Below are 21,449 nucleotides of genomic sequence, written 5' to 3'. Positions count from 1 at the left end.
AAAATACAAAAATCATATAAAATTCATATAAAAACAATAATCATGATACTATGAAAATATTCTTACTATATGAATACAAAAAGTAATGATTAAGTTGCGAATTTTAGTATTGAAAATGAATTGATTGTTGATATAAATATTAATAAACTATGAATAGAATTTTAACATTTAGATATAAAACATAATACATGGTTAATTAAACTGTAAATTAGCTGTTAAGTTGTGAATATCATAAAATAAAATATTCCTTTTTTTATTGTAACCTTGTTTATCATGAAATAACAAAATATATACAAGACAGGTATTTTGTTTGATGATAGAAAAAGTTTAAAAATAATAAAAGAGAAAAATTAATCATTGTACTATGAAATTATTGTTACTATATGAATACACAAAATAATGATTAAGTTGTTAATTTAAGAATTAAAAATGAATTAATTGTTGATATTAATATTACTAAACTATGAATAGATTTTTAATATGTTAATATAATACATAACACATGTTTAAGTAAACATTAAATCAGTTGAGAATTTTATAAAATAAAATATAACATATTATTAGTTTGTTTTATTGAAATCTTATTTATAATAAACTAACAAAAATATACAATACATGGATTTTACTTAATGATAGAAAAAGATTACAAAATGGTATTAGCTTACAAAAAGAGAATGGACGACACATTAGTGAAGGCAAAAGAAAAACATGCAGATGACATAACAATTAAAAGATGGTTTGTGAAATATGAGAGTTTATTCAAGAAGCATATTGGTGAAATATCAAAAGTGAATGAAAATGAAGTTCAAGTTTAAAAGAAAATAGAAGAGTCAAAAAATGAAAATCCGACAAACGATATTGCATTTCAAAAAGCAATAGTTTTGTATACACCGAAAGAGAATCAAGTACAACACACTGAAGTTGAAAACACGGTGAATGCAGAAGAAGCTGAAGAAATGGTTGTGTACCAAACAACAAACACACGGAAAGAAATTCAAGAAGAAGCAGGAGGAGGAAATAAAAGAAAATGAAAAGAAAAAATTGAAAAAAACAATGGATGCAGAACAACATCAAGAAATGGTTATGTATCAAACAACAGCCACACAGTAAGAAACTGAAGAAGAAGACAGAGTCAATACAACTCAAAAAACACCATCACTTACTAATTCTCAATCTATTCCAAAATCATCAGCTTTCACACCAACATTAGAGTCACCAACAATTTAAAATTTGGTTGACAAAGTTGTTGAAGAAAGCTTAAACAAAAATTCTTTAACTACAGCTCCAAAACAAAAAACAAGATGAAATAACTTGCACACCATCCGTTCAAAAACCATCTTCTCAACCATCTTTTTCACTTGGACTAACCCCATATATCAAATATGATGTAAACTCTCCAAAGCCTGCTACAAGATCAAGCAAAGATCAAGAACAAAAAAACAGATAACAAAAAAAGATGAAGAACAAGTTCAAACAAAAAAAAGAAGGCGGAAACAAAGGGAAAGGAAAATAAATTTTTATTGAAGAGAAACATGAAGAAAAAAGGATCAGAAAAGAAAAAGAAGAGATCATTCCAACAGAAAGTTACTTGACTCGTTATAGTGGTCGAACAGTGGAAGCAAAAGACATGCTATTTAATGAAGAGATACTAACTGCAAACTCAACATTTCAATGCAAAGAAACCAAAAGTAAGTATATATTTTTAATTAAAAGTTAATTAAAATTTATGAAACAAAAATTAATTTTTTAGAAAAATTCACAACTTAATATATATATATATATATATATATATATATATATATATATATATATATATATATATATATATATGTGTGTGTGTGTGTGTGTTAATAGATTAACAAAATAAAATATTTAATATATGTAATTAGACTGAAGACATGACAAATGAGGATATACCAATGGAGGACATATGTAAAATGTTTGATCAAAAAGCAACAGAAGCAATGAAATTCCGTCCATATGCAAATGATTTTGATAAACTACGATTTGTAAGTTACAACAATCTTTTATATTATATATATATATATATATATATATATATATATATATATATATATATATATATATCACAGTTTAGAATTTAATAATTTAATATAAATGTGGTTACTCTTTCCAATCAAGAAGAAAATGCATTACTATTTGTTATGTATCAATCTCAAAAAAATATCAGTATTTTGATTGATAGTCATAAAGGAATGTCGAATATTAATGTTGAATATGGGCTATTACCACAATCTTTGGTAAAAATTAATATTTTATATTTATTCCAAATTAAACTGTGAATTATCAAAATGAGTGAATTTATTTTCTTTGTAATACAGGTAGAATTGATGGCAAGCTTTATGATGGAAATAGGATTTGAAAAAGCATTTCATTTGCTTACAAAAGAAATTTCACTACTTAAAATCAATTGGTGGTTAAAAAACAATTTTGAGGAAAATAGAGTGACATTAATGAGACATATGGAATGTTTTCAAGGACAGACTGAGAGTAGATGGGATTGTGCCATTGAGAAGGATCAAAAGGAACAGAAAGAAAAATTAACTAAACTAAGATTAAAGTATCTCACAAAACTGCTACTGAATGGCATCAACTTAAATAGAAAAAAAATAGTTGATGAAGGAATGCAATTTGATAAAAAAAAACAGAAGAAGAGAAAAAAACATTGGTGAAGAATGCAATGCAGAAGTATAAGGAAAGATTTAAGCTCATGGAAGATGTTTAGAAATTTCAAAAAAAAAAAAAAGAACAAACAAGATAACAATGATTTATGTACCTTTTATTTTGAGAACAATTTGACTTTTTTTCTGTTTTTTTTATCATGGGGTACTGATGAATCTAATGCTTAGATATATGAGACTTTCAATATTATATTACTATGAATGTTAAAAATTTATTGAAGACTTCTATCTAGTTGAACAAATATGGTGTTTATGATGTTTTTATTTTGAGTAATGTTTGCACACATGGTGAACATGTTGGAATGATACATTTTCTTAGGTAAATATGAATTACTAGTTAATTGTTCATGTTGATAAAAAATTTATTAAGAAAGTTAATATTTATCATAACTTTGACAATTATGAATGTTTAAATTAAAACAAAATGACTAAAGAATTAAGTTGTGCATTGAATTTTTGAAATTCAAAGAAAAAAAGATAAATTTTTTTAAAAACATTTTATATTAATACTAATAAATCTACTGTTTACATATATGAGAATTTCAACATTATATTACTATGAATGTTACAAATTTAGAATGAAATATCAATGTTTTATATAAAAAAATTAAATTGTATATAAACGAATCTACAATACATCTTTTATTTAAAATGTGACTTTTTTTAAATATATGTTATAGAATTTAAAATAATTTTAATGAACAATGTATATACTATAATTTTTACAGTAATCTTTTACATGATATATAAATTTTATTTTTTTAAATATTAAACTTTGAACAAATTATTTACTAATAATACTAAAAATATTTGAAACAAATACTTAAAAAAAATAATTAAAATGATATAATCAGGAAAAATTCAAAAATAGAACAAAATTTACAAAGACCAATGTTGAACAAGTAATTGTTAAAATACAAAAATATCAATATTGTAGTAGTTATGTTAACACAAAAATAATCAAAATTATTATATTAATAAATGACCTGGGCCACTTTTGTAAATAAAACAAATTTATTAGGGTTTTACAGATTTGGGTAAATAACAAATAATAAAATACTCTCATTAAAAGCTAATACCTATATTTATATAATATATTTTGTACTTTTCAAATAGAACATGGGTTATTCATGTAATACTAAAAAAAATAGGAAAATGGTGTTGCAGCATAGTAATAATAGAGAACTCGTCAGAAAACATCTCGTCAAAAACCGACTAGTCTCATTCATTTCTTATCATAGCCCTGATTTACTTTTTTTCAAAAAAAAAAAACCCACAATCACAAAACTTCATTTCAAACACTCGATCTAAACAACATCGACCGATTCTTCAAAAATCAAGCAAAAGATGTCTTCAAAATCTAAATGAACTACATCGACTATAGATTCTTTAGAAAAAACAACATCCGAAGAATAAAAAGAGAAGAAAACCTTGGAGAAACAACTAAAAGCAAAAAAAAGTTTCAAGTCTCAAATCGAAGATTTCGACAACAAAATCACAACATCTAACAATAAAAATGTCGAAACGGAAAAACAAAGTTCTTCCGAAAGCATTTCTCCAAAAGCAAAACCTACATGGAAGATAAGAGTCAAAACGAACGAAGTAACACACGGTATTTTATTTCAAAACTTCTAACAATGTTTAACGAAACATGCATTATGTTTTATAATGTGTAAATAAATATAAAATACACTGTTTCAAAAACATTTAAAACAAATGCCATCTTAATCTATGTTATTTTGTAAATATATGATATGTTAAACACTGAACATACCATTACAAACTCATATTTGATTTAGTACAAATGAAAATGTTAAATTATTAGAAATATATGTATATAAATGATTTTATTACAGGTTTAATGTTAAATGTTATATATCATTCTAATATATTTTAAGATGATACTATTAGGTTGACTATAAATAATTTAATTAAACTGTGAATATAAAAATATAAATTTTATTTTCATAGTTTAGAGAATGAAAATGTGTATATATGTTTTTTTAGAATGTGAACATAAAAATTATATGTTATTTAAATATATTTGAGAAAGATAAATATGTATGATGACTCATATTAGTATTTGATTGTATGCATCAAGTTATTAAAGTGTTAATTTTTAAAAAAAATAAATGTATTCTATTATACTAAAAAATAAATTCAAATAATCAAAATGTATATTAATATTTAATCATTGCAAAATTATGTAATTAAAATATATTAAACAATTAATATATGACTTGGTGAACGATTTGTCATTTGCAGAAGAGAATACAAGACTTGTAATGACAAAGAGTACAATCAAAAAGCTTATAGGATTGCCTATTCATCAGTCAGAAGAAAAGAAACATTCTACAGTGAAAGGTAAAACATGATTATAAAAAAATATTTGAATTATAATAATATTCTACTACATATGCTTTTTGGTTTTGATTTTTAATTGAATAATAGAAACATATGTGAATAAATAAATTCAAAACATATTATTTAATCTTCAAAGAACAGAAGAAATGGAAAAAAAAAGGTAAAATAAAAATTAAACTATGAGACTAAAAATAATAGCTTACATTGTGAATGCACAATATGTACGTACATCTAAGGTGTGAATATACTTATGTATATGTACATATGTATCTATGTACATACATACATATATACATATGTATATTCACACTTTAAATGTATGTATCTACTGTTGGATTAGTGTCTAAGCCCGTAACGATATTTGATAAGTACTTGACCCGGTTGTGCATGGTCCTTTTGGGTTGCCTTCACCAAAGCAACTTGACTGGAGAAATTAAATAGAGAGAGAGGTTATTGTGATTTATTAATATGTTATAAGAATAATATATTAAAGGAAAAATCATATTTGTTTAATTAATATTGGTCAATAATTAATTAAGAATTAATTTTGTGATCAAGTGTAATTAATTAAACTAGAGGGGCTGAATTGTAATTATAAGATAGTTGCAAGATAGGGAAATATTTATCCTTGTTAAAGGATGGACGAATTAAGGGATAAGGATATCCTTAAAATCGTCCAATGATAAGAGGATAAGGGTTTTTTCAAGGCTTATCTTGTGGTTGCTTGGTGGGCAAGCAACTGGATAAGGATAAGGACTGAAACCCTAATCTAAACCCTATATAAAGACCCTTAGGCCTTTAGAATTCGTGTACATGCTCCTAAGAGGTCCCAAGGACGAATTCCATCTCCTCCCTCCTCTATCTTAAGCCTCTCCAATTGCTTGTGGTGTTTGTGAGCCATTAGAGGCACTACACTTGTGGTGCTTGCTTTCAAGACTTGGGATTTGAAGATTTAAGTTGTTATTGCAATATAACAACAAGAGGTATGTAATCCAATCTTGTATGTTAATTTCGAAAATAGCAATGCACATTAGGGTTTTATTCTTGTGTTCATAATGTTGTGTATCTAATAGTGAAAACATAGATCCAAACTAGGGTTGCATGCACACTTAGGATTGTTTGTATAAAACCCATCATCTACATACATACATATATACATATATATATTCACAGTTTAAGTATATGTACATATGCATGTATGTACATATTTATGTATATATACACATCTATATATGTATATTTACAATTTATATTTATATACAAATGTATGTACATACATATATAGATAAGTATGTATACATACGTATGCATGTATGTATGTACATACATGCATATGTACATATGTGTATGTATAAACTATGTATATTCACAATCTAAATTTATGTACATACATATGTATATTCACAATCTAAATTTATATACATACATATTTACATACATGCATATGTATATTCACAGTTTAAATGTATGTATGTACATATGTACATACATTCATATGTACATTCATAGTTTAAACGTATGTACATACGTACATATGTACATATTTACATATGTGTATCTATGTATGTACAAGCATACATATGTACGTACATGGATATGTATGTACAATGTAATTACATATATTTAAATATCTTAAACATTCTATTAAAAAATGTTTCATTTTTTAATAACCTCTTAAACTGTGAATATACTTAAAATTCTTTTAAATTTATTGCGATTATACATATATAAAAATCGCAGATTCAAAAAATGGATCATCGGAAAATGATAAGGACATGTCAAAGGCATTGGTTGTTGTGGAAAACAAAGAAGAAGGAGATGCATATAATGACAAAATTCATGCAAAAGTACCAACAAGGAAAAGAAAACAAATAGCAATAAAGAAGAGTGGAAAAAAGATCCAAGAAACAAGAAGAAGAACGAGGTCTGAAACATCTACCAAGAAAGATGAAGAAACATAAGGTATAACAAAATTCATCAAAAAATATTTTTTGATAAAATATCTTATTAAATATTACTAAAGTTTTAATATTTTTATAAATCAAAAATATACAAGGAAAAGAAAAACAAGCACAAAGCAAGAAGATAGCACAGAAAAATATAACACAAAAGATGAAATTGAAGGTGTTAACATATATATAAGATTTTTAATAACACTCTCTTTTTAAACTTTATTAGCAAAACTAAGAAAGAAAATAGGGAGAAAGAAGAAAATTAAAGAAGATGGTGATATCATTGAAGATGAAATTGAAGGTATTAACATATATATATATATATATATATATATATATATATATATATATATATATATATATATATGAGTTTTAATAACACTTTTTTTAATCTTATTAGCAAAACCAACAAAGAAAAGAGGGAGAAAGAAGAAAATTAAGGAAGATGTTGATAGTACAGAAGATGAAATAGAAGGTATATATATATATATATATATATGTGTGTGTGTGTGTGTGTGTGTATGTGTGTGTGTGTGTATGTATAAATGATTTTTAATAACACTTTTTTTAATCATATTAGCAAAACCAACAAAGAAAAGAAGGAGAAAGAAGAAAATTAAAGAAGATTTTGAAAGTAAAGAAGATGAAATTGAAGGTGTATATATCAATATATATATATATATATATATATATATATATATATATATATATATATATATATATACCTTCAATTTCATCTTCTTTATATATATATATATATATATATATATATATATATATATATATATATATATATATATATATATATATATATATATATATAATATTATATTATATAAAATATTTTTGTTAATACTTTTTTTTTTAATCTTATTAACAAAACCAAGAAAAAAAGAGGTAGAAAGAAGAAAGATAAACAAGATGATGATAATGATGATGAAAACTTCCCACCATTGAGAACAAAAGTGACAACAAAAGCATTATACACTACTGTTAAATCTCTAAGCAGGGAACAAAAAGAATGTTTAGAAAGATTAGGTTTCAAGGCAATATCAGAAACATCACTTGATACAATTCTATCAGTTCTAGCACATTTTGTTGTTGAAAGATATAAACCTACTTCAGTTGCATTGATTTAGAGGACATACAACTGATGATATATGAAGAAAAAATTATCAGATCCTTGGAATACCATAAACAGGAATAGATTTATCTACTGTGAATGAGTGTGAGGAAGACAATGAGATTATTGTTCAATGGAAAGAACAACATACTAATGTAACAAAATCACAACAAACTCCTTGTGGACCTATAGAAGCCTCGGAAGTTGCAGATGAAGTGTTTGATTTAAATTTCAACACATTGTTTGTGAATACAATAATAGAGAAAAAAATCTTGTGGAGGTTTACAAACAAGCATTACAATGAAGATTGCAGCAATTGAAGACTGCAAAAACATAAACCGGTGCAAATATCTTAGTGATGCATTGTCTCATAGTAGGAATTCATGGAAACCAAGAAACAAAGGCGTCTACTATGATGGGCCACTTCCATTCTTGCTTGTAAGTAAAATTTAAAACTAAATTGCATTGGATATCATCAAATTGATTAAAATAAATAAAATTTTAATTTATTACAAAATAATTCACAACTTCTGTATCTACATTCAACTGATTGTCAAAACCAATACGTCAACCAAAAAATAAGACCAATATGCTACTGGAATTACAGAAAAATTAAATCAAGGCAAAATATTGAAAAAGCTCAAGGTCAGTTAGGATTGGTCACATTGGTTGAGGATATTGATTTGATACAATAAAAAGATGAAGAAGATGTTGAATTTGTTAAAGAAAAAGGCAAAGGAAAACAAGTTGAAAAACATGCAGATATAGAAGAAAATGATGACATTGGTGCATAGGTAATAATGGAACTTACTCTATTAAGCTGTGAACTAAATATTAAGTTGTGAGTTGATTTATATAAAAATGTACCTATAAACTAACAATACTTTAATACTTATTGCATAACTATTGTATTTTGATAGAAAGTGAGTTTAAAATCATTTTGGAGTGTAGAAACATAATTCAAAAAACATTACAGCATGCACTTCAAAAATATCCATATGATAAAGAACTATGTGGATGGTTTGAAAGATTTGTGAACATTGAAAAAATGTTTAACAAAAACATTGGAGAATCATCAAGAACAAGAGAAAAATAAGATGAAAATGAGACATGTGAAAAAGAGTTTGAACATCACTTAGAAACACAATAAGGTGAAGAAAATGCTACAACAGAAACATAATACGATAATCCAAACTTTGAAGATAATATGCCAAACACACCAAATATGGAGGTTGAACAAAAGGATTTTTTACCAATGAATCTCAAGGAGAAGGTAATATGAAAAACAAAAATATCACTTAAAAACAAACTTAAATTTTCAATTAAAATGACTACTATACAATACATCTTATAGGAACAACAAACAACAAAGAAGAAAATGGAAATGAAAAACACACTTGAAGAAAAGAATGATCAAGGAAAAGGAAAAGAAAAAGAATTTTATAAAAGATCAAAGATGACAACAACTAAAACAAAGCCTTACCAATCACCTTACATGAGACGGGCAGTTGAAGTGAGAAAAAAGTTAGAAGTTGTTGAGACAAGGATTTCAAAATCCATATTCTCACTACAAAAGGATCACAAGTAAGTGAATGCTTTTAATATAAATAATATTTAAAAACTTAATTAAATTTAATTGTATTAAGTTGTGAATAAAAATGTAAATATGAATAAAACTAAAATAAAAACTATTTTTTAAACTATTTTTATTTTTTTCTTCATAAAAACAAAAACTAATACCAGTATTCACAACAAAATAAAATAAAATTTAATAATTTTATATTAATCAAACAGGGAATAATATTTGAAACAAAGCATGGGCATAAAGTAGAAAGGATATTTTTTGAAATATTAATACCAAGTGCATGGATCCACCCAAAAGTAATCGTGGTTGGTCGTTGTTATTGAATGACGAAGAGAAGCGTAAAGCATATACAACACCATTATGCTTCTATTTCCCAACAGGAATGGTGGTAAGAAATATTTTAAAATATAAATATAAAATTTTAATATTGATATAAAATAACTAATGATAATTTAATAAAATAACGTTTTCGTTTTTTCCAAGAACAATGAAATGTTAGATAGGGATACAACATATGATAAGAGATTGGAAAAGTTTGAAGAAAAAAATGAATGAAGCCATGAAGAACTACCCACATCTGAAGGATTTTAAAAAAAATTGGAATTGTAAGAAAAAACCATTTATTACTTTTTATTATAATTATATTGTATATATACAAATATTTATATTAAGGCATTAACAATTTCAACTATATTATTAATGCATATATTCTTCCCAATACTGCACAGAATGCACTACTACATCATTTGTTTCAATTTGCAATAATATAGTGTACATCTGATTGACAATGAAAAAACCACAAAATATATTGTGCATACTTATGGAATGTTGCCATATTATTTGGTGAGTATTAAATAGTAACTTAGAAAAAAAAACAAATATTTTCTATTAAACCTTAAACTGTGAATTTTATATCTTATTATCCTTACTGATAATTTTTTTTGAATACAGTTCAATCTCATGATGCCGTACTTGATTGATAAAAAAAACACCCAAAAGCAGAAGATTTAATGAAGAAAGAAGTTGTGATTTTTAAACTGAAGTGGTGGACAGAAAACAACATGAGCGATAGTGGAGTTATGCTGATGAGACATATGGAAACTTTCAATGGACAAGGGCCAAATAACTGGGATTCTGAGACTGAAAAAGATCAAAAGCAGCAGAAAACACAATTGACAAAGCTTCGATCAAAATATGTTACAAAGATCTTGGTGAATGATATCAATATCCACAACAACAAGATAATTGAAGAAGGTCTTGAGTTTGAAAAGCTGACAACAGAAGAACAAAAAAACTTGTGAATCATGGAATGCAGAACTATGAGGAAAGGTTTCGGTTGATTGGTGAAGACTAAAAAATAAATATCTACTGTTTTTATTTTTTTAAATGCTTAGCTACTATTGAAGACTTCTATCTAATTGAACAAATATGGTGTTTATGATGTTTTTATTTTGGATAATGTTTGCACACATGGTGAACATGTTGGAATGATATATTTTCTTACCTAAATATGAATTTCTAGTTAATTGTTGATGTTGATATAAAATTTGTTAAGAAAATGAATGTTTATCATAACTTTGACAATTATGAATGTTTAAATTAAAACAAAATGACTAAAGTGTTAAGTTGTGAATTGAATTTTTGAATTTTTTTTTTAAAAAAAAGATAAAATTAAAAAAAAAATTAATATATTTGAATGCAATTGATATATGTAAGACAACAGTATGCAATAAAATAAAAATTAAGAAACATAACTACTATGTTTGACTAAAATAATATAGATGATATATAAGAATTAAGTTGTGAATAACATACACAAAAAATTTAGAAAAACAATTACAAAATTCACAGTTGTTAAATACAATATATTGATATAATATCAACACTCATAGATATTAATAATATCAAACTTAACAATTATTATTAAGAAAAATACATTATATTTAAACAAATAAAACTGTGAGTACAAAACAAATACTATTCAATTCAAAAAAGATAAAAATCTTATATTTAAGGAAACTATTATTAAGTAAAAACTAAAAGATATAAATCCTCAAATCTCTCAAATAGATCCTGCATCCATATTTTTGTCATTTGTACACATTTCTTTTTCTTTTGCTTGTCTTTCCAAACGCGCACATGACCTACTACTGTGACCAATAACATATTGTTTGTATCTGGAACAAAACCTTTTTTGTTTAATGATTTAGTAATGGCTTTTTCTCTAGCTCCTTTCAACCTCTTACATGTACCACATCCTTTATTACTTATGTCATCTGAAGGGTTTCGAATATAAGAAATAAATGGCTTCTTCACTCCATAGGATGACTCAACAAACTCATAAATATCTTTTCTTTTCAACAATGAATCTGAACAAATTATTGCAGAACACCATCAACATTCAACGATGCTTCTTTAATAAGCTCAAATAACTCCTTAAGCTTATCCGTATCATCACTCAAAATAGACACACTTTCTTCCACAAACTCAAAACCTGACGAGAAAGAGGATCATATAACAATGATGATGATGATGATGAGGCCTCATCACTTGAACATTGTTTCATAAGAACCTCAGATGGAATTACACCTTTGCACCAACGCCTAAGTATGTACTTTGAAGGAATCTTGTTTATTTGGAAAGTCCTAAAAATGCAAAATATATGCCTGCACAATATACCACTCTGAAAGAACCATGAACACGAGCATTCAAAACTTGATTCCTTTTTGTCATAAACAATATGTGCAAAATAAACACAAACAAAAATATTAATAATTCACAACTTAAAATTTTAAAAAAAAAAATTAAAATATATATATATATATATATATATATATATATATATATATATATTACCTTGAAAAAACAAGTCTTTTCTGGAACAACAAACTCACACTCACTTTCTGAATCTTCTTCATTAACAACTTTTGGAATAGACCCCATAATATCTTTAAATTGCATAACAACAAATCTATCATAAAATCCTTCATTTGTAACACTGTGTTGTGAACAAGAAAATACAGATTGTTCAATTTCTTTCTTCACTTTTATGAAAACTTCATTAGTATATATATATATATATATATATATATATATATATATATATATATATATATATATATATATATATATATATATATCAATAGCATGTTCCATAATTTTTAGTGAAATTTTACTTTTAATCTTGGAAATATTGCTAAGATGGTCTAAGAAACACTTATTATGTCTTTGCATGTCCATAGCTGAATCAAAAGAAGTGAAGAACTTAACCAACGAATTACCCCAATGAGCAACTGTGACATCCCCAAAATCACGGCCAGAAAAGACCGGTTTCATTTATGCTTTTTAAAATAATTTCAGAGTAAATCCTTTTGATTTAAAAGAGTTGCAGAATTTGTCCCCAAAACAATATATGATAAAATAAAGTTTATCAAAGCATTTCATCAAGAGATGCGTTTTCATTAATTAACAATATTTGGGATGTCATGTTCCGATACAGACCAAAAGCATAAACAATATAAAATAGACCTTTCAACAGTTATTTATAACTACTGATCTATAATCCAAAATCTCTCGTCAAGTCCACCCATTTATACTCTTGTGCCATTACCTGTAATGCAAAGAAAACTGAGTAGGTCAGGCTTGGGAGCCTGGTGAGCATGTAGGGTTTTCAACCCATAATAATACATTTATTATATTGAATTATCAAACAATCAACCCAAATACTCATTCCCATTATCTCCTTTATTTCTTAAGGATTTACCCTAAGAATCAACTATCCTTTATCCATTTATTCCTAAGGATTGACCTAAGGAATTGACACAAAGTCCACCACTGCCAAGGTCCACAAATTACGATTGGTAAACACTTAGTTCAACATACTTAACAAAAACCTAGTTCTAACACTCCTAGTGAACAATTAATTCAAAACATCTGGTGAATACTTAGTTCTAAAACACTTAGTGAACACACTCAGTTCAACAACGCCAAGTGAACACATCTTGTTCAAAAATACTTAATGAACACATTGAGTCCAAAAATAACTAATGAACACATTGAGTTCAAACACCAAGTGAACACGTAGAGTTCAAAAATACCTAATGAACACATTGAGTTCAAACACCAAATGAACACGTAGAGTTCAAAAATACCTAATGAACACATTGAGTTCAAAAATACTTATTATTTCGTATCACATCAACTATTTCATCTACCCATGTTCTACCCAACATATTTGTAGATGCAAACACATATACAATTCAAATCTTTTAAAACATGTATAAAACATTATTTCAACATCTATCTCAAGTAAATAAACATTGTATAAACACCTAGCGCGTACTTCATAGCAAATACTTCATATCTATGCGGTAGAAGAAAGTAAATATACATTCACACATATAACAACAAAATATACACATAACACGTATTTCGTATAAAATACTTCGTATTTATGCGTTAGAAGGAAGTAACCACACACTCACTTGATCAGAATATGATCGGACAGCACTACGGCGTATAGAAGTAATATTCTTCGGTAGATCTTGAAGATCTCCACAAAAATCGAACTTCTCGCGGGCAGAGCTTCGGCTCGAGAATCACGCTCTTCGGGTTTTCCGGGGCTTCAGATCTTGCTTCAGGACTCGGGAATGATACCGGGGCTTCGGGGTACTTCTGGCACGCAAATCGATGCAAAACAGGAGAGAGAAGAGAGAAAAATAGCAAAGGAGTCGGCTGCCCTCACATCCTATTTATAGGAGGCTGGAGCCTCGGAGTACGCGGGGCGTACTGCCTCAGAATCGTCATTGCTTACGTATCCGAAGAACTCGGGTGCGAGGCGTGTCATGCTTCGCTGTATGCGGGGCGTACGCTAGTACGCTGGGCGTACGTCGGATGAGTCCGATGACTCCTCTTCGGATAATGCCGGACTTTCCAATTAAATTTAATTACAAAATATATAATAAACTTCGGAAATTCATATCGTCTTCATACGAAATCCGTTTTTGATGTTCTTTATATCCACACGAAGGTGAGACTACGCTCTACAACTTTCGTTTAGACTTCGTCGGCTAATTTTGAATTTATTTTTATTATTTATTTTTAGTAGGCCCGGACAGGAAAACTTCGTTATAAATTCATAACTTCTTCGTTTGACGTCCGTTCTCGCCTAACTTTTCATCGCTTCGATACCAACAACGAGATCTTCGATTCTCGTTTAGATTGTTTCGGCTAAAAACCGCTCGATCTCAAATCGAGTATTTCAGGCTGCATACCGCTAAGTCGAAACTTCGAAAAATCACAACTTCCTCATACGAAGTCAGATTTGGGCGTTCTTTTTATGCACGCTCACGGTTTAACGTATTCTACAACTTTCATTTAGATTTCCAAGGCTAAATATCGCTCTAAAGTAAATTCACTTTTTACGTCGCGCTGTGTCGTGTCGGTTCTGTCGCGAAACTTCGATAGGTCATAACTTCTTCGTTATAACTCGGATTTCGGCGTTCTTTATATGTACGGAATCCTTGTAACATATACTACAACTTAGTTAGGATTATTCATTCTAAATAATCTTCTATCAAAAAGTCATTTTTGACGCTTATCGTCTCTAAATTGACTAGCCCTGATCTACAAGCGTTACAATTATCTCCCTCTTAGGATGATTACGTCCCGGAATCATCAACGAAATAGGGCTTATATAATGATTCCACACTTAATTTCTTCATCCTAGGTAATTACCGTAAGTTCTATATTTCCTTGAAAGAGTGTTTAACTCTATGGCTTTCTTGACTATAGACGATGCCCAAATCTTGCATCTACTTTTCGTACTACGTTGTACTTTCAATCGTAACCTTCTAGTTACAAAATAAATCCTTATTACGGACTCCTTCTTCTTCCAGGGATAAATACATTCCTTTATCTATTGTAATAGACCGATGGGTCGTGTCCCGTTGACCTCTCATCGTAGTCAGACTCAATTGATATGACCACTAGGGTCGGAATAATAACCATCTTACTAGTCATTACCGAAACAATGGTAATGACATACTTGAATAAAATGGAATCAATTATTAGCTTCTTGGTAACCTTGTGACTTTCTCTGATCCAAGCGCGAGTCCTGTGCTTCCAGTAGTATAGATCTCGACTACTATTCACACCTACTCATACTCGTCCCAAGTATTGTCTCTCAGTCAACCAAGTCACTACACAAAATCACACAATCATCCACTACATCGGATATTAAAACTATAGATACCACCTAGATATCAAAACCATACATATCACATAGATATAAAAACCATACATATCACATAGATATCAAAACCATACATATCACATAGATATCAAAACTAGGGTTTATATTAATTCTTGAAACGATTACACAAAGGTTCAAGTTAACCCTATACTATGCCTCTAATAGGCTACACCACAAGTTACTATTCGCATCGCTACTTCATAACTGATTATTGGATATAAAATCTTCATCCTTGATTCGCTTCGTCGAGGATCATGTGGAATGCCCTTGGCATTGCTGGTTCTTTCTTCTTCGGGCATTTGATCGAAATATGCCCTTTTTCGTTACACTCATAACACACTCTCTTACTAGATGCACATTCATTGGCGTAGTGCCCAGTCTTTCCACACTTGAAACATGCAACCTCCTCGCCACATTTTCCTAAGTGTTTCTTCTTGCACTTATCACACCATTTCGCTTCCTCCCCTCCTCCTTCGAACTTTTTCGAACCAGACTTCGAGAATTTTCTCTTCTCGTCGGACCTTGAAGAACCTTCATGCTTTCTTTTCTCACCAACTTCAACTCTCTCCAGACCCTTCTCTCTTATCTGGGTCTCAACATTCATGGCTGCTCTAACGGCCGTTTTCAAGGTAGTTGCCATTTTGACCGTTGGGCCAAAGTCTGTGGGCAATCCGTTAGCAAACCTATCGATCTTGGAGAGTTCAGTAGGCACCAAGTAGGGGAATAGCTTCATCCTCTCGGTGAACGCGGTGGCATACTCATCCACACTCATCTTTCCTTTCTTCAGGTTCTGAAATTCATTGTTCAGGTCTATTAGATCTATCTCTGAGCAGTATTGCATTTTCATTTGCTCCACGAATGCTTCCCAAGACATTTGCATGGCTTCTCCTCTTGGCATTGTATCTGCCAACAACTTCCACCAGCTCAAGACTCCAGTCTTCAGTTGTCTAACTGCAAAGACAGTCTTCTGTTTGTTGCTACTGTCACAACTTTCAAATACCATCTCCATTTCAGAGATCCAATCCATAATCTCAACAGGCTTTGGGCTCCCAGAAAGACTTGGTGGCTTGGCGCCCAAGAAATACTTGTACATTCGCCCATCCTTGTTGTATCCCCTTTCCGGGTCGTTCCTTCGTTCTCCTTGAGTCCTAACTTGACTCACAGCACGACTATTGTTTCCTTCCTCCGATTGTTCGGGAATTAGATCGGGTTCCTCAATAGGTATGATAGGTTCGTCCCTATTTTCATGTAACATCTGTCGCATCTCATCCCTTTGTTCGGCTAACATAGCCCGAATCATAGCTTGCACCCCAGCCATCGTTATTGGTTCCGGTGCTGCTGCTACAACAGGTATTTGCTCAATCGTTGGTGGTTGATTCCTGTTTTCATCCGCGTTTCCAACGCCACTCCTGGTTCTTACCATTTTTGATCTACACACCGAATAAGGTGAAATTAGATCCTCATCCACGATAGATAATTAAATCATCCTTATCACTCCGAAACATTTACATGCTAGTTCTAATACCGTAGACATACGCTTAGAATCCTAAACACATAAGGTTTCCAGATCCGGTCGGCAACAGACCATAGATCCGAACAAATAATATCATATATGGCAACATATAACATTTAGCACATAAAAGCATTTTAGGCATCACTCCTAAAATAAACTAGTTCTTGTGTCAATTTAGGTGTACTACCTAACATATTTTAGACACACTCCTCCCAATCATTACTTAGCATTCTAAGTTTAAGTCTAGAAATTTCCTACAAATTCCTAGTTCGCTAAACTAATGCTCTGATACCAACTGTGACATCCCCAAAATCACGGACAGAAAAGACCGGTTTCATTTATGCTTTTTAAAATAATTTCAGAGTAAATCCTTTTGATTTAAAAGAGTTGCGGAATTTGTTTCCCAAAACAAAATATGATAAAATAAAGTGTATCAAAGCATTTCATCGAGAGATGCGTTTTCATTAATTAACAATATTTGGGATGTCATGTTCCGATACAGACCAAAAGCATAAACAATATAAAATAGACCTTTCAACAGTTATTTATAACTACTGATCTATAATCCAAAATCTCTCGTCAAGTCCACCCATTTATACTCTTGTGCCATTACCTGTAATGCAAAGAAAACTGAGTAGGTCAGGCTTGGGAGCCTGGTGAGCATGTAGGGTTTTCAACCCATAATAATACATTTATTATACTGAATTATCAAACAATCAACCCAAATACTCATTCCCATTATCTCCTTTATTTCTTAAGGATTTACCCTAAGAATCAACTATCCTTTATCCATTTATTCCTAAGGATTGACCTAAGGAATTGACACAAAGTCCACCACTGCCAAGGTCCACAAATTACGATTGGTAAACACTTAGTTCAACATACTTAACAAACACTTAGTTCTAACACTCCTAGTGAACAATTAATTCAAAACATCTGGTGAATACTTAGTTCTAAAACACTTAGTGAACACACTCAGTTCAACAACACCAAGTGAACACATCTAGTTCAAAAATACTTAATGAACACATTGAGTCCAAAAATAACTAATGAACACATTGAGTTCAAACACCAAGTGAACACATAGAGTTCAAAAATACCTAATGAACACATTGAGTTCAAACACCAAATGAACACGTAGAGTTCAAAAACACCTAATGAACACATTGAGTTCAAAAATACTTATTATTTCGTATCACATCAACTATTTCATTTACCCATGTTCTACCCAACATATTTGTAGATGCAAACACATATACAATTCAAATCTTGTAAAACATGTATAAAACATTATTTCAACATCTATCTCAAGTAAATAAACATTGTATAAACACCTAGCGCGTACTTCATAGCAAATACTTCATATCTATGCGGTAGAAGAAAGTGAATATACATTCACACATATAACAACAAAATATACACATAACACGTATTTCGTATAAAATACTTCGTATTTATGCGTTAGAAGGAAGTAACCACACACTCACTTGATCAGAATATGATCGGACAGCACTACGGCGTATAGAAGTAATATTCTTCGGTAGATCTGGAAGATCTCCACAAAAATCGAACTTCTTGCAGGCATAGCTTCGGCTCGGGATTCACGCTCTTCGGGATTATCGGCGCTTCAGATCTTGCTTCGGGACTCGGGAATGATACCGGGGCTTCGGGGTACTTCTGGCACGCAAATCGATGCAAAACGGGAGAGAGAAGAGAGAAAAATAGCAAAGGAGTCGGCTGCCCTCACATCTTATTTATAGGAGGTTGGGCGTACTGCGTTACGCGGGGCGTACTGCCTCAGAATCGTCATTGCTTACGTATCCGAAGAACTCGAGTGCGAGGCGTGTCTTGCTTCGCTGTACGCGGGGCGTAAGCTAGTACGCTGGGCGTACTTTGGATGAGTCCGATGACTCCTCTTCGGATAATGTCGGACTTTCCATTTAAATTTAATTACAAAATATATAATAAATTTCGGAAATTCATATCTTCTTCATACGAACTCCGTTTTCGACGTTCTTTATATCCACATGAAGGTGAGACTACGCTCTACAACTTTCGTTTAGACTTCGTCGGCTAATTTTGAATTTATTTTTATTATTTATTTTTAGTAGGCCCGGACAGGAAAACTTCGTTATAAATTCATAACTTCTTCGTTTGACGTCCGTTCTCGCCTAACTTTTCATCGCTTCGATACCAACAACGAGATCTTCGATTCTCGTTTAGATTGTTTCGGCTAAAAACCGCTCGATCTCAATTCGAGTATTTCAGGCTGCATATCGCTAAGTCGAAACTTCGAAAAATCATAACTTCCTCATACGAAGTCAGATTTGGGCGTTCTTTTTATGCACGCTCACGGTTTAACGTATTCTACAACTTTCATTTAGATTTATAAGGCTAAATATCACTCTAACGTAAATTCACTTTTTACGTCGCGCTGTGTCATGCCGGTTCTATCGCGAAACTTCGATAGGTCATAACTTCTTCGTTATAACTCGGATTTCAGCGTCCTTTATATGTACGGGATCCTTGTAACATATACTACAACTTAGTTAAGATTATTAATTCTAAATAATCTTCTATCAAAAAGTCATTTTTGACGCTTATCGTCTCTAAATTGACTAGCCCTGATCTACGGGCGTTACAACAACTTTGTTGAATGCAGAATTCATGCTCTCTGAACTAGACGTGGTGCTCGTCAAACCAGACAATGGCATGTCTCTAAAATATGTTGGAATCCAACTTTCTCTCATATCAAAAATTTTCGAAAACCATGAAAGCTCCTGAAGCTTATAATCTTCAATAAAACTTCTCCATCTAATATCAAAATCAGAAGCATCTATCCTAGAATTCAAAATTAGCTTATTGAAACGTTTCTTGAATTTCATATAGTCACAACTAGCATTTTGGATAGGAAATTTTGTCTTCGTGTAATCAACTCTTGTGTAACTTGTAATCTAAGTTGATGTTATGTACAAATGTTCATTCCAAAAACAATCATTTGAATCAAAACTCACTCGTGAAGTTCAAAAACCTAATTCAAAACATCTCATATACTCAAATGTGGATTGGAAACCCTAACTTCCCAGTTCAAACCCCTATTGGGCTAGAAATCATTTATTGGGCCTAATGGGCCAATAAACTCACAACTTGGTTATTTTGGGGTAAGAATCCTTACATGGGCCCTAATTGGACCCACTTTCATTAAACTATAACATTTTGGGCCGTAAGACTTTTTAAGGGCCTTATTGAACCTAGAATATCTCACTAGATTTCATGAGCCTTATTGGGTCGTAAACCCATTTTTTACCCCTTTTGGGCCGTAAACTCTCATATGGGCCCAATGGGCTGAAAACTTACTTATTGGGCCATATATTTACGGTTGTTGTTCCATTCTAACCCAACATTCAATTTTCTTTTCCCTCCCTCTCATTCTCGGCCCATGTATATAAAAAAAATTAATTAATTCAAACACTTGACACCTCTATATTACATTGTGTATATCCATGCATTTTACCCAACAAATTTTTGGATAAGGTGTCTAAGTCCGAAACTATATTTGGTATGAACTTGACCCGACTCGGCATGGTCCATTTGGGTTGCACTTCACCTAACAATTTGTATGGATATACTTTTGAGAATAAGATGTTTATGATCTATTAATATATTATAAGTTATAATATATTAATATGAAATCATATTATTTAATTAGTGTTGATCAAGAATTGATTTTGGAATTAATTTAAAGATCAAAAGAGGCTAATTAAATATGGACTCTTACATATATATGGATTGGGCTAAGATTTATTTAGGATGGGCTAAGAGTATATGGACGTCCATGGATTGTCCATGGAGCTTTTAACCCATGGATCCTAGGTAAATGAAGAGTCATGGGTATTAGGATGTAACCCTAATCCTCCATACTATATAAAGAGGTCCTTGGTTCTAGAATTGGCACTA

General features: G+C 30.2%; 1 protein-coding gene across 1 annotated transcript; it reads left to right on the top strand.

Moving 5' to 3' along the window:
• The first annotated feature begins 4,987 nt into the window (after nt 1-4,987).
• Nucleotides 4,988-8,157, top strand: LOC128125955 (uncharacterized). The gene is made up of 7 exons (XM_052763612.1): nt 4,988-5,066; nt 6,807-6,990; nt 7,123-7,190; nt 7,245-7,319; nt 7,419-7,493; nt 7,599-7,675; nt 7,906-8,157. The coding sequence occupies exons 1-7, from the start codon at nt 4,988-4,990 to the stop codon at nt 8,155-8,157; spliced, it is 810 nt and encodes a 269-aa protein (XP_052619572.1).
• The last annotated feature ends 13,292 nt before the right edge of the window (nt 8,158-21,449 follow it).

Source organism: Lactuca sativa, chromosome 5 (assembly GCF_002870075.4).
Source record: "Lactuca sativa cultivar Salinas chromosome 5, Lsat_Salinas_v11, whole genome shotgun sequence".
In the NCBI taxonomy this organism is placed as follows: Eukaryota; Viridiplantae; Streptophyta; class Magnoliopsida; order Asterales; family Asteraceae; genus Lactuca; species Lactuca sativa.
Note: the sequence above shows the minus strand (reverse complement) of the source record. Positions and strands in the feature narration are given on the sequence as shown.

Bases quoted from the DNA above. Each gene is read 5' to 3' on its own strand.
- LOC128125955 (XM_052763612.1), top strand. From the start codon at position 4,988: ATGACAAAGAGTACAATCAAAAAGCTTATAGGATTGCCTATTCATCAG. The intron at 5,067-6,806 runs GTAAAACATGAT...TAAAAATCGCAG, and splicing joins GAAACATTCTACAGTGAAAG to ATTCAAAAAATGGATCATCG. The intron at 7,494-7,598 runs GTATATATATAT...TAATCATATTAG, and splicing joins TACAGAAGATGAAATAGAAG to CAAAACCAACAAAGAAAAGA.